At 43.2% G+C, this 22,076-nt stretch overlaps 1 protein-coding gene across 1 annotated transcript in view; it reads left to right on the plus strand.

Annotated features, from left to right (window-relative positions):
* Window positions 1-7,380: 7,380 nt before the first annotated feature.
* Window positions 7,381-22,076, plus strand: part of LOC128124051 (pregnancy-specific glycoprotein 22-like) — a 39,085-nt gene continuing 24,389 nt past the window's right edge. The window contains exons 1-4 of the mRNA XM_052760287.1: window positions 7,381-7,558; window positions 10,439-10,798; window positions 12,011-12,370; window positions 13,421-13,641. Coding sequence (XP_052616247.1) covers window positions 7,381-7,558; window positions 10,439-10,798; window positions 12,011-12,370; window positions 13,421-13,641 — 1,119 coding nt within the window. The remainder of the gene's footprint in view (window positions 7,559-10,438; window positions 10,799-12,010; window positions 12,371-13,420; window positions 13,642-22,076) is intronic.

Below are 22,076 nucleotides of genomic sequence, written 5' to 3' on the forward strand. Positions count from 1 at the left end.
TAACTAATACTTGTAAACCCTATTTCTCCCTTGTCAAGAACTCAGCCATTGGCATCCATGGGACCAAAGTGAAGAAAACTACAAGTCTTGGGAAGTGGATCTCTGAAATGACAGCATCAAGCTTTGGGTGAAGTCTTGGTTTTAGGAATAGATACAGAAATTAATTCCCAGCCTGTGTCATGGGCCAAACTAAACCCTATCCTGTTATGAGATTCCAGCTGTGATTCTTCTCTTGGTTCACCTTGGACTGCTATTGTAATGTGAATTGGGGTGCTCTTCCAGGAGGGAGGGCCTTCCTAGGTAGAGAAACTTTACTTAAGGTTGAGTAGATCTTTCTTTCTGTCACAGTGTTTCATAGATCAGAATCTGGGAAGTGGGAAAAGTTACACTCAGGGTAAATGTCCTTGAGCTGTTCCCTGGCTCTATTTGGACAACAGCTCATGTGATAACCATTTCAAACAAAGAGAGACACTCACTTGGAGAATGGGGAACTTCCTCTGGAATCTCCCTATAGAGGAGGAGGAGTACTTAACAGTGTTCTAGTTAGCATTAAATGTCACCCTGAGACTGCCCCAAATTACCTTAGGGGAAACAGCCTTGAGACACAGGCCACACTTGTCAGAAAACAGGTGCATGACCTGCCTGCCAGCTGAAATTCAACAGTCCCTAGATTATGTTCCCAAAGACCCATCCCACATAGTAAGACATCTCAGATCATCAACTGCAATGCTGTTGGGCTCTGTTTCTATTTATGGCTGACTTCTGCTGCTCAGGCACAGATCACATCAATCAGAAGAAGAGGTGCAGGCTACATCAGTGTGAAGAACAGAGACCCCCTGCTGCACCAAAGGCAATGCTAACTGCCTGAATATGAGCTCCAAAAGCTGACAGAGGCTCACTTTACTACAAGATCAGAGTAAAGAATTGGAAAAAGATTTTCCAATCAAACCACCTAAGAAGTAAGCTGGTATAGCTACCCTAATATGTAACAAAATAGAGTTCAAACCAAAATTAATCAAAAGAGATAGAGAGGTACATTTTATGTTCATTAAAGAACAAACCCATCAAGACCATATCTCAATTCTGAACATCTATGCCCCAAATCCAAAAACACCCACATTTATAAAAGCAACATTACTAAAGCTTACATCACACATTGAATGACATGCAGTAATAGTGAGAGACTTCAACACCCCACTCTTACCAATGTATATGTTAACCAGCCAGAAATAAATACAGAAATAAAATAGCTAACAGGCATTATGACTAAAATAGACCTAACAGATATCTATAGAACACTTCAACTAAATGCACAATGCACAAGAATATGTCTTTTTCCTAGCACCTCATGGAACATTTTCCAAAATTGACCAAATACTTGGTCACCAAAGCAAGTCTCAAATAGATACAAGAAAATTGAAACAATCCCCTGTATCTTATCAGACCACAATGGATTAAAACTGGATTAAACAACAATAGAAACAACAGATAGCCTATAAACTAATCGACACTGAACAACTCTCTATGGAATTACCATTGAGTCAAGTAAGAAATAAAGAAATTAAAGACTTCCGAGAGTTCAGTAAAAATGAATGCAGAACATACCCAAAGTTATGGGATACAATGAAAGTGGTGCTAAGAGGAAAGTTCATAGTACTAAGTGTCTTCGTGAGGAAATTAGAGAGACATCATACTAGTGACATGACAGCACACCTGAAAGCTCTAGAACAAAAAGAAGCAAACACAATCAAGAGGAGTAGATGCCAGCAGAAAATAAGGAAGCTGGGGGCTAAATCAATAAAATACAAACAATGAGAACAATATAAAGAATCAATGAAACCAAGAGTTGGTTCTTTGAGAAAATCACCAAGAGAGACAAACCCTTATCCCAACTAACTAAAAGACAGAGAATATCCAGTTAACAAAGTTAGAAATAAAAAGTGGGAAATAACAACAGACACTGAGGAAATCCAATGAATCATTAGGTCATATCATGAAATCAGAAAATAAAAAAATGGGCAATTTTTCCAATAGATTCCACTTACCAAAGGTAAATCAAGATCAGATGAACAATTTAAATAGACAAATAACCTTCAAGGAAATAGAAGCAGTCATTAAAATTCTCTGAACCAAAGAAGCCAAGGGACAGATGATTTCAGCACAGAATTCTACCATGTTTTCAAAGAAGAGTTAATACCAATACTCCTCAAATCATTCCACAAAGTAGAAACAGAAGGAACATTTCCAATTTTTTTTAATGAGGCCACATTCATACTGATATCCAAACCACACAAAGACTCAACAAAGAAAGAGAATTTCAGACTAATTTCCTTCAGGAACATAGATGCAAAAAGTACTCAAAAAGACTCACAAATTATACAAGGACACATCATAATGACCATCTACCATAATTTAGTGGGCTTCATCCCAGAGAATCTGGGATAGTTCAACATAAGAAATTCTGGCAATGTAATCCACCATATAAACAAACTGAAAGAAAAAATCCCCATGATCATCTCATTTGATGCTGTCAAGGCCTTTGAAAAAAGCCCAACACTCCTTCATGGTAAATGTCTTGGAGGGAACGGGGATACAAGGGACATATCTAAACATAATAAAGGCACTACACAACAAACCAATAGCCAACATCAAAATAAATGGAGAAAGACTCAAAGCAATTCCACTAAAATCATTGACAAGACAAGGCTGTCCACTCTTGCCATTTCTATTGAAGACAGTACTTGATATTTTAGCTAGAGCAATAAGACAACTGATAGAGATTGAGGGGATTTAAACTGGAAAGGAAGAACTCAAAGTATCACTATTTACAGATGATATGGTTATATACATAACCAAGCCCAAAAATTCTCCAAAGAACCCCTAGAGCTGATAAATAATTTCAGTGCATTGGTTGGTTACAAAATTAACTCAAAAAACTCAGCAGCCCTCCTATATACAAATCATCAATGGGCTGAGAAAAAAATCAGGGCTAAAATACTCTTCACAATATCCACAAATAATAAAAAATAACTTAGTGTAACTCTAACCAATACTGGTGGTTTGAAGAAAAATGCCCCCCAAAGGAAGTGGCACTGTTAGGAGGTGTGGCCTTGTTGAAGTAGGTATGGCCCTGTTCAAAGAAGTGTTTCACTGTGGTGGTGGGCTTTGAGGTCTCTTTTGCTCAAGCTTTGCTTTTGTGACAGACAGACCTTTTCCTGTTGCCTGGAAGACGTAGGAATCTCAGCTACTTCTCAAAACCCATATCTGTCTGCACACTGCCATGCTCTCTGCCGTGATGAATAGACTGAACCTCTGAAACTGTAAGTGAGTTACCCTAATTAAATATGTTCTTTTATAAGAGTGGCCAGGGTCATGGTTTCTCTTCACAACAATAGACACCCTAACTAATACATCAAGCAAATGAAAGACTTTTATGACAAGAACTTCAAGTATTTAAAGAAAGAAATTAGAGAAGATACCATAAGATGGAAAGATCTCCCATGCTTATTGATCACTAGGATTAACAGTAAAAATGGACATCTATCCAAAATCAATGTATAGATTCAATGCAATTCTCATCAAAATTACAACACAATTATTTACAGACCTTCAAAAAACAATACTCAAATTCTTATGGAAAAACAAAAAACCCAAGATAGCTAAAACAATCCTGTACAATAAGGGAATATCTTGGTGTATTACCATTCCTGACTTCAAGCTATGCTCTAGAGGTACAGTAAGAAAAACCATATTGTATTGGCATAAAAACAGACAGGTGGATCAATGGAAATGGGGGAAATTGGCGGAGGGACTGGGAGGAGAAGAGGGAGGGGAAACTGTTGTAAGCCTGCATAAATAAACAAACAAACAGAACAACAACAAAATAGAAAACAGAGTGTCAACCAAGTCAGTTCAGTCTGTAGATTTCTGTGAGTGAATGTCTTAATTCATACAGGAGGGCCCAGACCACTGTGGGCAGCATCATTCCTAGACTCTTGGTTCTTGGTTGTATAGGAAAGCTAGCTAAGTATGAACCAGAGTGTGAGCAAGTGAATGAGACAGCAAGCAGCAAGCATTCTGCCTTGACTTCCTTCACTGCTACAATATAACACAGCCCCAGTAGGAAGACGGACTTTACTCTCAGGAACTTCTCTTTTTAAAGGGTGTTTTTATCACAGCAAAAGAAAGAACCATAGACTAGTATATATGGAAGACATGTCTATTTGAATCAATGTGATTTTTACTCAAGAGCACATCCCCTCACCACCCTCTGGACAAAGAGAAGGTAGGATGTAGACAGTAGTGATTGACCAGAAGGTGCATGTGCAGTCCATATATTAGTGTCCTCTCCTTTTCGTTTTTTACCAGACAGGATTTCCCTGTGTAACCCCAGCTGCCCTGGAACTTGCTTCATTGACAACTTTGGCCTGGATCTAAGAGACCCTCCTGCCTCTGCTTCCTGAGTGCTCAAATTAAAGGCATTCACCACCATGCCCAGCTGTCTCCTGTCCTTTTAATGTCAAGAGAAATATCCCAGTTCTTTCCTCTGAAATTTCCTGAGCACAAGGCTTTTCCTCAAAATACCTTTTCTCTAGTACATACTACTTCCAACTTTAGTCCAGGGCTTCCCAGGACAAATCTTGAACCCTGTCTAGTCCCATCCTACAGTGGAAGGAATTAGGAGTCCTGAAGAGCACAGTGATTAGGAGGACAGGTCCTGCATCTTACCTGTGCCTAACTTATCAGGGAAGTTCTCATTTGCTTTTTTGACCATGCTTGCTGTAGCCCTAGACATGACACTGCAGTTCTCCCAGTGACCTCCAGGGGCGATAGCAGGGCATATGCTCAATGCTCCAAAAATTGTTTCCCTGACCCATGATCTAGCAGGCTGCATTCCATCTCTGTCCTGACTAACCTTGAGCTCCCTCCCTAGACCCTGCTCTGATCTACTGGTTTCTTCCTTTGTCTGAGAACATCTTTCTGCAAGGAGACCCTGAAGGTCCCCTCCCTCCTGACATCTCTCAAAGGTGAAGATAAGATTATAATCAGGGAATCATCTAGAAATGGGCAAAAGTGACCCAGGAAGATCATAGAGGACATGTGCACACCCAACACATAATGCTAGACTGTTGCCTTGAAACCCTCCATAGGAAGATGGAGGCCACAGTTCTTTCAATGACACTCAGGTCACCTCATTCCCAACTGAGCATATGAAACTCCTCACACAACTGCTCCTGAGCCTCTCTCCTGGATCATTAATTTGACTTGTGACATTAATGATAAAGGATTGATCTTCATTCCTAGTCATCACTCAGCTGGTTTCTTCCCAGCCCTCAGAGACATTTCTGTCACCTTCCTGTAGGTTTTAAGTAAATACTACCTTCTCAGAGCATTGAAAACACAGGGTAGATTGGGTGTTTACCTAGGTCTTTAAGTCACAAGGACATGTAGAGAGGATGGAGGCTCCTTTTTTGGTGAGGACAGACCCAAAGCCAGGACAAAGCAAATGTCAGCCCTGGGATGAGCTGTTGTTCTCTGAGGGCATGGGGATGCTTATCAGCCTTGTTGCTCAATGTGTTCCTTTGAGGAGAACTATAAAGGGAAGTTGAGAGGGATGCAGGGCAGCACTGAGAGTAGAAGGGATTGAGCAGTGCTTGGACTCAAACCCCATCACTCATTACCCATTGGATTCTGGGAAGTGCTCCTGTCTGAGAAAAATCTCATCCCAGAAGGAGGAAGAACAGCAGAGCCTGAGTTCTGTGTTGGAGCTGAATCTCTTCTCCTCAGAGGGAGAACAGCAAGTGAGATATTAATGGAGGGGTCCATTGTGCTTCTCTGCAAGGGGTGTACCCCCTGGCAGGGGCTTCTGCTCACAGGTAAGTGTACCCACTATGTGACTTTGTGGGGGAAGGGGATTCACTGGCAGGTTGGAGTCTCTTAAAGAGGACAAGATCTTGAGAGGAGACTCAAGGTTTCTGTTTGTAGTCACGGGGCAGAAGGTAAAGCGAGGGACAGAAGCCCGGCAGCCTGAAGCTCTCAGAGGATATGAAGTGATGTTGGTAAAAGAAAAGCTTTAAACACTTCATATTCACAGTGAGTTACATTGGCTGCAATGTTCTGAAGACAGCTGTTCCCAACCATGGCAGCATGACCCTCCAAATAGAAGTCAAACAGGAGAGGGCTAGTGAGATGTCTCAGTGTGTGAAGATATAGCAACCTAAAACCAACCCTCAGCTCTCACAGAGTAGATAAAGAACAGACTTCTGCAGGCTCTTCTCTGCCCTCCACATAGGTGCTGTGACATGCACCCACAGATGCACACCCTGACACATGTGATTTCTCACAAATTTCTGACATACATCTTCATATGTACTCAAGGAGACACCAGCCTTCACAAATACACACATATATTTACATAAGTAAATCTAAAATCATTTATTTCATCCTTGAATATAATTATTGTCATAAGCTCCAACCTAGGAACTATGAATATAAATCCATGGAGACACATTCCTTCTTTGTTCCTTTTTTCCCTTATCCACATTTGTCTGAGGCTTTTCCAGGAACTGAGCCTTTCAAAAAGTTAAGACTCATCCTGCCCTTACAAATCCCTGGTTCTGAATGGAGGCAGTGGCTCAGGCCTTTAATCCCAGCACTTGGGGAGGCAGAGGCAGGTGATCTCTGTGAGTTCAAGGCCAACCTGCTCTACAGAGCAAATTCCAGGATAACCAAGGCTACACAGAGAAACCCTGCCTCAAAAAACCAAAACTAAACCCCAAACCAAAGACAAAACCAAAATTCAAACAAACAAACAAACAAACAGAAAGCCTTGGTACTGGTGAACATGATGTCAGTATATCTGAAAGGTGAAGCCAGGAGTTGACTAGAGTTACAAAGGGAACAGAGGAAAAAGTCAGAAAGTGAAAACTCTCCAGAGGAGGAGTTCAGAGAGTCATTGCTCTTCATTCACACCAAATGCTCTGTGTAAGGAGGGATATGGGACATAGATGGGGGAATCAGGCAGACACCTGAGTGGAGATTTCCTAAGAGAGTTAATGACACACTCAGACATGCTGAATCAATGGAAGTCTTGTTGCTCATGTCTGTAAAGGAGGGTCAGCACTCCCTACTCACACATCAAAGCTGAGTGATGATCACACTCATTTAACATAAGTGGTTTTTCTCAATTTCCTTGTAGCCTTCCTCTTAACCTTCTGGCATCTGTCTACCATGGCCCATGTGACCATTGAGTCACATCCACTCCAAGTGACTGAAGGAGAAAACGTCCTTTTCGTTGTCCATGATCTCCCAGAGAATCTTACAACCTTTGCTTGGTTCAAAGGTCTAACAAATATGACACAAAGAATTGCAATGTGTACAATGGACAAAAATTTAAGTGGGCCAGGACATGTGCACATTGGTAGAGAGACAATATATTGCAATGGATCCCTGTTGCTGGAAAATGTCAACCAGAAGGACACAGAAAATTATACCCTGCAAACCTATAATAGACATGGAAAAATCGTATCAACAACATCCATGTACCTCCATGTGTCTGGTAAGTGATTTGTCGTGAACTCTGTGAGCTGGGTGAGGTTGATTTCACTGGACACATACAGTGGAGAGGTCTGGGCCTACCTTCCCTGTGCATTGTGCCCTCATGTTGGGGTTTGAGTACATAGTTCAGGACACATATGGTATAGAATAACGGCAATAGATCAAAATCCTTCATTTAACTTCACCTTGCACACAGGTGGATGCATGTTGGGTAACTCAGCCCAGGACATAATCCTTTGAATAGACTGTATGGGTTTTTATGAGGGATGTTTCTTGAGAAAGACCTCAAGGGAATCAACATTGTGCCTGTTTGAGGAAAACATGGGATCCTCACTGAGATGTGAGCACCAGGATGCCTTGTCTCCAGATCTCTGTCCCAGAGTCAATGACAGGTGTCCATGGGAAGCATTTTGAAGTGTTGGGTTTTGACTTCCTGATGGCAGGGAACAGTGCTCCCAAATAGTCCATGTCTTGTGATGTGTGGAACCAGACAGTGTGCTGTCTTGGTTGGGATATGTCCCTTGGCCATCTTCTTCAGAGAGTCATCAGGGGAGCATAGCTCAACAGATGTTCAGGCCATCAACTAACTGTCCTGTTGGGCATATGAGTTTTCACATGAAGGTCATGGTCCCCAAGGAGAGGGACTGAGGGCACAGATTCTCCTAACATGTGCTTTCCGCTGGGTCCAGCTTGAGGAAATCTCTCTTGCAGGCAAATGGCTACAGACTATGCTGATCTGACAGCTTCCCAGACATAAGTTTTTTTTACCCCCTGGTGAACATGAGGGATGTCATCAGGACACACAATGAACTGGCAGAAAAGTATTTGCCTGAACTAGGAGCTTACTTAGTAGTTGTTTTTACAGACCTGAAAATCATGGACACAGCATTCTCAGAACTACCAGCTGCTTAATGTTTCTGCTACACTGCCAGGGGATCATGTTCTGTTTCCCACTTTATGTATTTCCTTGGGAAATACAAGATATCCAAGGGGAACCAACTTGACAGAGGTCCAAAGCATCTCAGAGAAATCATGGAACACATGGGCAAACCCATTACACAGCTCAGTAAACAGAGGAAGTAGTAGCATGGTCTTGAAAATCTTGCACAGGATGAAAGAGCTCACAGCCTTTTTCCAAGAATCAGGTCACCTCTTCTCACCCAAAATCAGAGACTCCTGATACATCCTGGGCCTTTGACATTGTTCAGAACTCAGTCTGTTGGTGCTTCCAGTGAGAATAGATCTGTTCTTCTCCACACACATCACTCACTTGGTCCCTCTGGAGCCTCAAAGTCAGTTTTGTCACCTTCTTGCTGGGAGCAAATTATGTGTTTATAGAGCATTGAATACACAGAGCAGACTGGGTGCCCAGCTGGGTTTCTTTGTCACATGATTGTGCAGTTTTACCTTTTTTGATGCTGACAAACCTAGGCCAGGACACAGCAGAGTGCAGTTCCATGGTCAGCTGCTGCTATCTCATGTCACAGGGATGGTCATTACTCTTGACTCTCTCTGTGTATTCTAGAGACAGAAACATAAAGAGAGAATGAGGAACATGGGGCAGCACTGAAACTGGAGGGGCAGAGCAGTGTTTTGAACAGTGACCCACCCTCAGTCCATGGGACTCTGGGAGGTGCTCCTTTCTGGGAAGAGACTCAGTTCAGATGAGGGAAGGACAGCAGAGCTTGGGAGCTGTGCTGGAGTAGAAGTAACTCAGAGGGAAGAAAGATCAGCCTACTGAGACAATGGAGGCCCCTCTGTACTCCTGTCCAAAGGCTGCACCACATCTCAGGGGCTTCTCCTCACAGATGAGCAGACCAGGAGTTGACAGTGTGTGAGAGGAGAGGACTGATGTACTGTCTGTAGTCTCCTGAGTGGTATATGGACAGGAGTAGAGTCCCAGTGTTTGTAGGGAAGAAAATACAGAGTGGGAATGAGGCTCAGCATTAAGATGCTCTCATTGAATACTAAACAGTAAAGGTGGGGGAGACATTGTTCTTACATGAAGTTAGTCAGCATGACCACAATATTTTGAGGACTGATGCTCTCAGCTTGATGGCCCAAATAAAAATCAAGCTAGTGTGGTCCAATGGATACAGGCATTTGCTTCATTGTCTGGGAAACAGATACCAATGAACAGAAGTCCTCTGACCTTCACTGAAGTACTGTGCCCTGGACTCCCCCCCAACACACACACACACACACACACACACACACACACACACACACACACACACACATTAGGCTAGTCCTTACACTACTCACACACAAGCACAATATGTAAACAAGTGTAAAAATCAAAGCAAATTGAATGATTCAATACTGTATCCCTAAACTTATAAGTTTCTTAAATAAGTCCATGGGCATATAGGGTTCTGGGACATCATTCATTTATTCAGTCTCCAGATGCATTTGAGTTTTTCTAGTTTTTTTAAAGAAATACAAGAAAACTCATAGTTCTTATGATGTCCCTGTTTGAGTTGACATGTAGTAAAGAAAGCTAGATGCTTTATTCAGGTGTTGAATGCCCCACCAAGAGGAACAGAAAAACAATAAAGTCAGAAAGTAAAGACACAGGGTCTGTAGAAGAGGTGGGCAGGCATCACTCCAACACCAATCCAGTGTAAATGTGATCAGGGATCTGACAGCAGTAATCCAGGGCAATGTTGACCATTGAAGAGAGAGAGCCACATAGTGGAAATGACAAGTGTGGGGACACTGAGAACATGAAGGTTTGTGCTGACCTCTACCAAGTAGTGCAGGGCAACATTCACCCACAAAATGTCAACTTCACAATGGGCACAGCTGCTCAGGACACAGGGCCTCAGCTTAGTCAAATACAACATTGCCAATTTAAAAAGATGTCTCTCTTCCGTTCTAGCCTTCCTTTGGAAGTGTGGGCGCCTTGGTACTTCTACCAAGATCACTATTGAATCAGTGCCACCCAGAGTGACTGAAGGGAGAAATGCTCTTCTCCTCGTTCACAATCTCCCAGAGAATATTGAAAGCTTCTTCTGGTTCAAAGGAGTGATTGGGGTCAAGAACCTTTTGGTTATCCGGCATATACCAGATAGGAAATCAACTAAGTGGGGGCCTGCATACACTGGCAGGGAGACCTTGTACAGTGATGGATCTCTGCTGCTCCGTGGTGTCACTCAGAAAGACCATGGATTGTACTTCCTACAAATTCTGAGAAGAGATGACGAACTTGAAGAAGCTGAGGTGCAACTCCAGGTGGACAGTAAGTGACTCTCTGTGACTGTTCAGGGCTGGGTGGGGCTTAGACACACAGGAATGTCATGGCTGCCGTGGCCTCCCTCCCCTCTGCACTGTGTCCCCACAGGGAGGTTTGAGCACTTAGTGCAGAACACACTGGTAGAGACAAATGTCCGTAGATCATCTTCCATCTTCTAACTCCACCTGCATCAGGGAAGACATTGATGGAAAGTAACTCAGCCTAAGATGTCAGAGTCAGCCCAGGCTCTTGGGGCTCTAAACCAGGGATCCCTGAGCCCTGTCATCTTTCCAAGGCTGGACTAAAGTGACCCAGGGGAGCATTTTCTAGAGTTCTACTTTTACAAAGCTGGAAGAGAACAATAGTTTTAGAACATCCATGTTAAACTGGGGTATTTATTAGGCCCAATTTGAGAAAGTCACAAATAAAATCCAGGAACTGGTACAGAGACCATGGAGGAGTACTTCCTATTGGTTGCTCTTCATACTTGCTCAACCAGCTTTCTTACATCATCCAGGACTCCTAGCCCAGTGCCTGAACTGCGTGCATTAATCTGAACCTTTTGCATCAATCCCTAATTTAAAAATATGTATTATAGTTTTGCCCAAAGGTCAATATGGCGGTGGCATTTTCAACTGAGGTTTTGTCTTGCAAAATGACTGTAGCTTGTGTGAAGTTGACATAAAACCAGCCAGCCTAGTAACCTAGCCTTTTAAAGTCCTGAGCCTGCCTTGAAGATCAGACTGCTCCCAGCAACCACATAGCTCCAGACCTAAGGGATACGGGACAGAGCAGCAAGTTAATCTATTGGGTAAACTCAGGGGTTGAATGTTGCTCAAAGGAAATTGAAGAAATAACCTAGAAAGCTAAAGTCCCAGGCCTGTTGAGTTCTGGAGAGGCATCATCTCAAACCCCAGTGTGCATGAGTGTGTGCAGTGTCTGACTGAGGGCAGTGAGGGAGCAGCCATGTAGACACTCAAGAGAACAGTTTCATGCAACTATCAGGGGCACTGTTGGGAAGGAAGAGGTCATGTTTCTGCCCTTCAGTAAGTGGAGTAGACACACACACACACACACACACACACACACACACACACACACACACACACCTGCACCTCTAGGCTGAGTGATGAATCCATCTTCTCAGGATGGAGGTTACCATCTTTTCACCAAGCACCATGATCCCCATGTGATGGCTTTTTTCTCTTTCCCTTCCAGCTCCCCTTTCTCTGTTCTGTAACCCTCTCACATCTTCCCAACTCATGATCCAAGTGGTGCCTCGGTATCCTGCTGAAGGGGAAAGCATTCTTCTCCAAGTTCATAATCTTCCAGAAGATCTGCTAAACTTTATCTGGTACAAATCAAAGTATGGGACCCTGATCCCTAAAACTGTAGAATATAACAGAGCTAGGAATTCCACCATCTGGTGGCCTGCACACAGAGGAAGAGGGATGGTGTACAATAATGGATCCCTGATGCTCCAGAACGTCACTGAGAAGGATGCAGGGATGTACACACTGGAAGTTTCAAAGAATGATTCCAAAATTGAAAAAGCATCCGTGGAACTTTATGTAAAGAGTAAGTCAGTGTCTAAGGTCTGCAACTGCTGGGGGTAGCTTATCCTACTTCATACACTAAACTGTCAGGACTGGGCTGTGCCTTCTCTCTCCCCAACTGCCTTGTGTCCCTTCCACTGGGATTTGGGCCCATACTGCAGGACACACACAGGGTAGCCAAACTGTAGTAGATCAGAACCACTCAGCTGTCTTTACCTGCAGAGTGGAGGACATATGCTGGGTAAAATCAGTCCCAGGATATCAGGTGCAGCCCAGACGCCTGGAGCTCTCACCATGTTCATGTCACCAGAAAATTCTGTGGGAGTCAGGTAGTTCCTGACTGAGGAAGCCATGGAGTCCTCACAGAGACCCCCAGGAGGCCCCGACTGGAAAACTTTCCATCTGGCTGGACTGGAGGTGAAATTGGGGAGCTTTTTTTTTTTCACTGTGTGTTTAGATTTCCTGTCAGAGCTGACAGAGAACAAGGCTTTACTGATGGTCCAAATCATGGGACTGACTATCCCATAGAGTATAGAATCACCACCTTCTACTGCCGTGACAGCTGAAGTTAGGTAGGTCACCTGGGCATCCCCTTCTCCTGAGGATCAGTGGACAGGTGTCTGGGCCATTAGACTATTATTGTTCTTATGGGCTTAGGAGCCTTGACAGGAAAGTCAAGGCACCAAGGGAACATACAGAGGAGGCAGATGCTCCAGATTCCTCCTTCATCTCAGGAGTCTATCCTAAGGAATTCTTTTCTGCAGGTAAATAGTAACAGATGCTGCTGATGTGAGCAGCTCCCCACCCCAAGTTCACACTATTGCTCATAACTCAGCTTAACTCTTGAACATGGCAATGATCATGTATGTCCTATTACGGGGAAACTGAGACACAGGAAACAGTGCCTGCATCAGGGTCACACAGTCCCTGGGTGGCAGATCCAAAGCACGAAATATGTCTATAGCCACAGTTCCAAATTCTCCCCCTGGAAGCTTTATAAAGTATGAACTAAGGAGGGCCTGGTTGAACTCCGGACACCTGTCATTTAGTACCCTCCTCTGCTTCTTCACAGAGAATGTGACCCAACCCTTTGTGCGAATCACTGACACCACAGTCGCAGGACGTAGATCTGTCGTCTTCTCCTGCATCTCACCCGACACTGATATCTTCATCCACTGGTTCTTCAATAACAAGAGTCTGAAGCTCACAGAGAGGATGACTATGTCCCCAACAAAGTGTGGACTCAAAATAGATCCCATCAAAAGTGAGGATGCTGGAGAGTATAAGTGTGAGGTCTCCAACCAATTCAGTTTGAAGACCAGTCTTCCAGTCTCCTGGCCATGATGAGTGAGTGACCTCTCCTCTCATCCCCACAGTAGACCCACAGAAGAATGCCGGTATTTCTGTGTCAGTGGGGTGCAAAATGGAGAAAAGTTCCATGATGGAAATGATTAGTTACTCATCAGGTACAGCCAGCATGGTGACTCACACCTATAATTCTGGGATACGTGTATGTAAAGGGAAGGTCAGGATTTAAAGTGAGGTTGTCTTAAAAGGAAAATAAAGGCATCAATATGGTAAACAAAAATTCAAAGACCCTAAGAGCTTAGCTTGTGGTTCAAATATATAGGGATCTTTCAGAATTCATGGGAAGTAATCTCAGGAGCCCTCGAAGTTTTGGATGCTCTGAGTCTGCTGTGAAAATGGTACAATGTTTGCATTGAGAAAAAACATCCTCTTGCATGCTGAAATACATTCCCTGTTTAACTAATTCACCTAGGCCCCATGCTGCCTGCACATTATTCGTCTAGGTGAAGTGAGGAAGAGTGACAGGAGAAGGGGTCTACCTGTGTTTCACTGTGGACATAGTTTTGTGTTTCTTCATGGTTCCACCTCTGTAACTTCTGGGCTTCTAGGTATTTGTCTGTTTCATATCAGTCACTGTACGATTACCCCCATCAGTATGGAGTAGTTATGGAAATTTTAGTAATCTTAAAAATGGACATAAAGTTCTCAAAATTCACTTCTATTATTAAGAATGTTACTCTTTTAAAAATAAAATTAAACTGATTAAAGGTTGCCAATGCCATTAATCACTATCACGAGTACACTTTTTTTTCTTTTATTGAAAATGGATTCTTTTTCTTACAATATATACTGTTTATAGTTTTCCCTCTCTCAACCCTTCCCAGCTCCTTCCTACATCTCCTACCATCAGATCCACTCCCTTTCTTTCTTTCATTAGATAAGATTTGGCCTCTAAGAGATAACAATGAAACATGACAAAATAAAATATAATAAGATGAAACAGCAACTGTCATGTTGATACTGGACCCTGCAACCCAACAGGAGCAAAGGAGTCCCAAAAGCGGACACAAGAGTCAGAGTCTTGTTCTCAGAGTCAGGAGTCTCACAAAAAAAGGACTGAGGTAATAGATATAACATAGATGCAGAGGACCTAGTGCTGACTCATGTAGGTCCTGTGCATGCTGATTCAGTCTGTGAGTTCATATGTGCCTTCCTTAGTTGATTCACAGGGTCTTGTTTTCCTGGTGTCCTCCCTTCCCTCTAGCTCTTACACTCTTTCTGCCTCCTCTACTGAAGGGTTCCTGGATCTCTGAGGGGATAGATTTGATGGACACATCCAATTTAGGCTGTCCACACTGAAAGTGTTACAGCTCTGGATGGAAATGTATCCTGGCCATTAGAAGCCAGGCAATACCTGTAGGTGTTACAGATCTGAAGGGAAAGTTATCCTGGCCACTTGAATCAAAGTAATACCTGTAAATGTTACAGCTCTGAAGGGAAAGCTCTTCTGGCTTTTAGAAGCCAGGTGATACCTACAGCTCTGAATGGGAATGTCTACTGGCTGTCAGAAACCAGATAACACCTACAGCTTGGAAGGGTAAGGTATCCTGGTAGGAAGCCAGGTAACACCTGCAGCTCTGTTCCAGTAGGGCACAGTATCCCTGCAGGAATGTTGCAGTTCTGCTCTTCTCCAGATGAGCCTTTGCAGGCCTGCTCAGCTTTGCTCTGCTGTGCTAAGGGAGTTTCCCTGTAGAGATGTAGCAGTTCTGCTCCTGTTCCAGCAAGAGCCATTACTGCTCTGCTCTGCTAAGGAAGCCTTGAAGAAATGTAGTAGTTCTGCTCCAGCTCAGGCTAAACCAGTTACTTCTTTGCCTGGCTCCACCCAGGTAAAGGAAGGTTTTTCACTCTAATCCCATTCAAGAGATTTATTGGTAGGGAGGAATCCAGGAGAGTGGCTGCCTCTGCCAGGGTGGAAAAAAGGCATCTTCAAACTGAGCAGTAACAGGGCTTGTATAGGGTTTCTTAGGTGCAGCGTTTTTTCAAGGTGAAGATTTTCAGAGTAGGAATTGATTGGATTTCAATCCCTGAGCTCGGACAAGCTTAGAAATTGGAGGGAATTTGTGCTCTCAGGGATTAGTTGGATTTTGTGCTCAGGGACTGGTTGGTTTTCATGCTCTAGAATTGGTTGGTTTTCATGCCAAGTTGGTCAGGATGTGCTTTTTTTGACTCTGGTTTCAGGACCAGGGTATGTTCCTTTCACTGCTCCTTTGTAACCTTTGGGCTCTGGTTTCAGGGCCAGAGTGTGTTCTTTGGCTGACCCTTTTATCCAACACACAAGGTATCTGTTGTGGATGTCTGTATCTGTTCTTTACCCATCTGTTGCCAGAGGTAGCCTCTCTGATGATGAATGGTTAAGGAAATGATCTACAAGTATAGCAGAATCTAGCTGGATCTGATGCAGAAACCTCTTCTCTGAGGACTAGACCTTAATAATACTTGAAGATTCCATGCAAGCTGGCGACAGATGAAAATAATCAATTGTCCTACCCACTTTGGATTCCTACTAACTACAGCAATGACTAGCATGGCAAAATATCCATAAAGATGCCAGAGTGGCAGTTATCTCTTGCAGGTAACCAAAAATTGTCTAATTAGACTTCAGGGTGCACAAAAGGAGGGAAATCATGGCTGGTACTGGAATGCAATCAACTGTACATCGATAATGTTATGAATCCTAGTAGAGAACCTATAATGGCCACTTTCTTAAATAAGTTTAATTTCAAGGTCCATTCTAAATACACATCCTTATTCCCATAGACAAGTGTAGTTCTAGCCCTACATTAAAGATGCTTTTGTTGCACAGTCAGAGGTCACCAAAGAAATCCAAAATGAATCCAAGTGCAGTGAAAAATGGATGCTTGGTGGTATGTATAGGAATGTCTCCCATAGACTCACATGTTTTAATGCTTGACCCTTAGGGAGTTACACTATTAAGTGGTGTGGCCTTGTTGGAGGAAGTTTGTCACTGTGGAGGTGGGCTTTGAAGTCTCCTAAGGTCAAGCTACTCCCAGTGTGGCACACAGTCTCCTTTGGCTGCACAAGGATCACAATGTGGAACTCTCAGCTCCTTCCCCAGCACCATGCCTGCCTATAGGCCACCATGTTTTTAGCCATGACGATAATGGACTAAACCTCTGAAACTGTTAGCCAGCTCCAATTAAAAGTTTTCCTTAATAAGAGTTGCCATGGCCTCCATGTCTCTTCACAGCAATAAAACCCTAACTAAGATAGACATCATGGGTGTCCAGCCCTACCTGATCTATCTATAACGTGACCCCCTTGTTTGATGTTCAGGCTACAGCTCAGAAGAGGTTTGGAAATACTGTAAGAGGCAGAAGACCAGGATGTGTACTATGAGATTGTGTCTTCTATATATTATGGGGAATCTTCACCCAAGAAAAGTTAACTGTATGGCTGCATAGACCTGGAAAATGACAATACCAATTGACATGGTAGGATACAAAGGGAAATCTTTAGAGAGTCCAATTTTCTTAATTAAATTTTTTTATTCATTTTACATACCATACTCATCAGATTACATTAATTTATTGATTTATACATAAATATATCTGTAATAATATAATAATAATAATTAAAGAAATATCAATGAAGTTGAAAGGGAGTCAAAATCCTAGGAGGAGGTAGAGTGGGGGAGGGTGGGATGGAAAGGATGTAATGTAAACACAATATGCATGTAGGAAATTCTAAAAAATTACTTTTCAAAGCTTTAAAAATAATAGTGAAAATAAGAGAGAGCTAGGGAGAGTGAAAGAATGAGAAACAGCTACCAGGAGAGTGATTGTGGAGGGAAATTGAGGCTCTTCTTCTGAGAACACTCTCCATTTCTGGACAACATCATTAGCAGTCTTCTCTTGATCTCCAGAACAAGGGCAAGGTCTGATCTTTTATAACCTTTTAGCTGTGGTGGGGAATTTCGCACCATGTGACGTAGTTCCGTGTAGTGTAAGTGACAAGGAGCGTTGGAGGACCCAGGTAGTGTTAACTGTGAGTAGTCAGGTCACAGCACCGACAGCTCCCACCTACACTCTGTCCTAGAGTGAGCTGCAGGAGATGTGGCCTCAATAAGGCCATGGGAATCTGGCCTAAAGCTGAAGACCTGTGCCCTGGCACAAAGGTGAGGTGACCATGCATTGACAATGGTTAAGAGGCGGGTAGCTCAGAGAATGGCTGTAAATTCCTAAGATAAGGGTTTGAGTGGGACTCAGAGTTTGTGCTTGCAGAGTTCCTAGAGAGGACAGAGAGGAACAGCAGTTCAGCAGCAGGAGGCTCTTGGTGAGCAGGAAATGTTAAGAGGAGGTGGGAAAAGCCAGAGTGTTCCCTACTCAAAGTTAATCACCATTGGCCTCAGAGAGCAAGACAAACTCCATTTTAAAGAAAACTCCATTTCACACAGCATTGGGCCAGAAGCTGAACTTAGTTCCAGCAAAAACCTCAAGCAACTCCAAGAGAAACCACAAACAGCCAGGGCCCTGTTCAAAGTGACCCTACCAGGGTGGGCTGGCCAATGAGTAATTTTGATAAACAACATCTGCTGGTCTCAAATGTCCTTCCAATGACCATTGTTGAAAAATTCCTCTGAACCCCAACCAATAAACTCAAAGGTTAAACACCCTCACCCAATCTTATGATGCAAAGCCTTGTACCACCCTGCTTGCCGTTTTTCCCTTTATAAACTCTGAGAGCTTAGGGTCATCATCCTCCACTCACTGTGCCAGAAAGCTGGAATATGGACAAAGCCCAGGCTCGTAATCAATAAACTCCTGTGTGTTTTGCCTCAGACATCGGCTCTGTGTTGGTCTTGCTTGGGGATCGTATGATGTAGGCACAACAGGCTACTATATTTTGAAGACTGAAGATTCCAATTATTATAGGGTGATTCTCCAAATGAAAATCCAACCAGGGTGGGCCAAAGAGATGTCTCACTGGGTGAAGGCATTTGCTGCTAAGGCTGATATTTTTAGTCAATCCACATGTCCCACACAGTTCAGGGATAGCTCCAACTCCCTCATGACTTCTGACTTCCATAACTCTACAGTAGGATTTTCCTATGCACAGAGCAATAAAATGAGAGAGGAGGGCTGGGCAGATGGCTCAGTGGTTAAGTACACCTGCTGCTCTTCCAGAGGACTTGAGTTCAGTTACCAGCAGCAATATTAGGTGACTTCACCACCAACTTTCTGTAAATCCAGCTCCAGAGGATTCCATAAAGTCCCCTGGTGCCAGAGGCTCCTGCACACAGTTTGTACAGAACCCTATGCATATATAAAATACAATAAATCTTATAAAATTAAAATGAGAAAGAGATTGCTCTCGGATTTTAGAGATAGCAAATGGAGATGGCATCCCTCACCCACAAAATGCTCTTAATTGTGAGCAGACCTGAAAGCAGTTGGGTTGAACCATTCAGAAACCTGAGAACATAATTCCATCCTTGCAGGGTGAATGACATGTTCAGAGCACTAATTGAAAGGAGGTCGTGCCACATTGCTTCTTTCCACCAAATTCTGTATTACCACCCAGACACTCACACAGAAGCTAAGGGATGAAACACCTGCTTAGGACATAGGCCCAGTGTTCCATGAAATGCAAAGGGATCGAGATTCCTCTCTCTTCCCTCTAGCCTCAGTTTTTATCTATTTTTAAAATAATTTCGTTGATGTTCATCAATATTTTGCCTGCTTGTGTGTCTGTGTACCATCTGCATGCAATGCACGCAGAGTCCAGCAGGTGGCACTGGGTTTTCTAGAATTGGAGTTAAACGTTATAGTAGGCTAACCTATAGGTGTTGGGAATTGAACCCATGTCTTCTGAAGGAGCATCCAGTGCTCTTAGCCAAGAAGCATTCCATGCAGCTCCGAGCCTTACTTTCAACTGCCAGTACCCTCCCTGTACTGCTTAACTCACTATATAGAATCACTGTTGCACAATGCAGCTGGAGGTGAGAATATGACTTAGTTCATTTTTTTTTTCTTTTTGGTTTTTCAAGACAGGGTTTCTCTGTGTAGCCCTGCCTGTCCTGGACCTCACTCCATAGACCAGGCTGGACTCAAATTCAGAGACCCACCTTTCTTTGCCTCCAGAGTACTGGTATGAAAGGCATGTGCCACCACTGCCTAGCATTTTATTTGTCCTTAATCTGCCAGGGAATAGCACTAAAAGCAAAAAAGTAAAAACTTTAAAATTTTTATCAATATAAAGAAAGTTTTACTGATGATTGTCAACTGTGGTGGACATTTAAGGACAGACACAGCCATAATAGCCATCCATCAAAGCTTACTGAGGCCTGCATTCAGTGGCAGAGAGACAGTATGTACCAATGGATTTTTGCTGTTTCTAACAACACCCTGATGGACACATGACTTTTTTATTTTTCTATTTCATTTTATTTTATTTTTAATCCACATTAGGGTTTACGCAGCTAGTGCAGGCCCACCCAGTGTAGACCAACTGCAATGTCAATCTTGTATCTGAATTCACCCTGCTGAGAGCAGGATGTGTGGTGGGGTAGCTCACCCAAAGGATCAGAACAAGACTAGATTGTGTGGATCTCACCATAAACGTAGCCCTAAGGGGGGGGGAACCTTGGGACTCAGGAAGATTCTACATGAGAGAACTATGGACTCTTATTAGAAGGGAGACCCACCACCAGGACATCCTGGCTCCAGATCATGGTCCCAGAATCCTGACTCCAGATGAGCTGGGGAATGTGGGCAGGCTTGGAATGTGTCCTGTTAGAGCTAACAGAGAAGAATGACTTAACAGCTGTCTGAATTTTGTACATCATGGAACCAGCCAGTGTTGCCATGAGAGCCACAGTTAGGCTAGGTCACCTCAGCATGTCCTTCTGAGTCTCAGCACAGTGAGCACAGCTGCACAGGTGTCCAGGTCCTTACCCTACTTTTCTGACGGCCTTATGAGACTTCACAGGAATATCATGGTCCCCAAGAGGAGGGACTGAGGACATAGTTCCTCCTGATGACTGAAGGTCCTCAGGGATTGAGTCTAGTGAACGCTCTCCTGTAGGTAAATAGTAACAGATATGGCTGATGTGGACAGTTGTCCTGTCCCAATGTCCAGTTCTTGTTCTCATTTAGTCTACCTTATTGCTATGACAATATTCATTTACCATATGTGATATCAGTGGAATATGGAGATACAGAAAGCACAGTGGCCCAACTAGGTTCCCATAGTTCATGTGTGCAGATGGGAAGCACCAGAAATCTGTCTGGCATCCATGTGTCCAGTGTCTCCACCCTGGAGGCCTTCTCAGGTATCTGTGGAAGGGGAGGAGCTGTTTTTTAGAGATATTAATCTTGGTCATCATCACCTTGAGGGGATGTCAACTCCAGGAAATGAAAACAAGTAGACAGATTTGAATCTATAATTAAGTCTCTGGAGAGTGTCTGCAAAATTTCAGGTCCCTCAAGCCTGACTACTGAACAGAAAATCATGTGTTTTCTTGTGTATTGTAATCACTACTACTGGAAGGTGAAATATATGGCTTAAATTTGTCCCTCCCAGTAGATTCCGTATCTAGCACAGGGACTTTCTGCTGAAGCACTTACTGAATAAATCAATTTTAGCATCTGTCTCTCATCTTACCATATTGTCCCCTTTATAGAAATAACCCTTGCATTGGCCTTAGTTCCTGAGTATTATTAACAATGGTCTCATATGGAATAAGTTAACATCCTAAATCCTTAGTGGAGATCTGCAAAACACAACTGTCCCTTTCAGCCAGAGTCCTAGCAAGTTCTTGCTCTCTATCTTTTACCAGTCAGATCTGTCTCTGAAAACATTCACTTGGAACTGATAGAGTGATGGCTCAGTGGTTAAGGCACTGATTGCTTTCCTAAAGGACCAAAGTTCAGTTCCCACCACACAACTGGCAGCTCATAACCATCTATAACTCCAGTTGCAGGGGATCCAATGTCCTCTTCTGGCTTCTGTAGGTACTAGGTTTGCTTGTGGTCACAGTTACACAGGCAGCTAAAAATGCTGTTCACATAAAGAAAAATAAAAGAAAGAAAACAGCCACTGGTATTTCAGGAAATATCTCTGCATGGCTCTTACCTGTGTGAGACAGGGCAGTGCAGGCTAGGGACGAAGCAATGGTTCTCTGTGTTTCCCATGCTGTGAGTACACCTGCTTACTTACTGTGACAAGGTGTGGTGGTTTGAATAGGTTTGACCTTCATAGACTTATGTGTTTAAATGCCTGGATCATAGGACATGGTGATATTAGGAGGTGTGGCCTTGTTGGAGTAAATGTGGCTTTGTTGGAGAAAGTATGTCACTCTTGGGGCATGCTTTGTGGATTTCTATGCTCAAGCTATGTCT

The sequence above is a fragment of the Peromyscus californicus genome, unplaced genomic scaffold, assembly GCF_007827085.1.
Source record: "Peromyscus californicus insignis strain IS unplaced genomic scaffold, ASM782708v3 Scaffold_4__1_contigs__length_199733344, whole genome shotgun sequence".
NCBI classification, from domain to species: domain Eukaryota; kingdom Metazoa; phylum Chordata; class Mammalia; order Rodentia; family Cricetidae; genus Peromyscus; species Peromyscus californicus.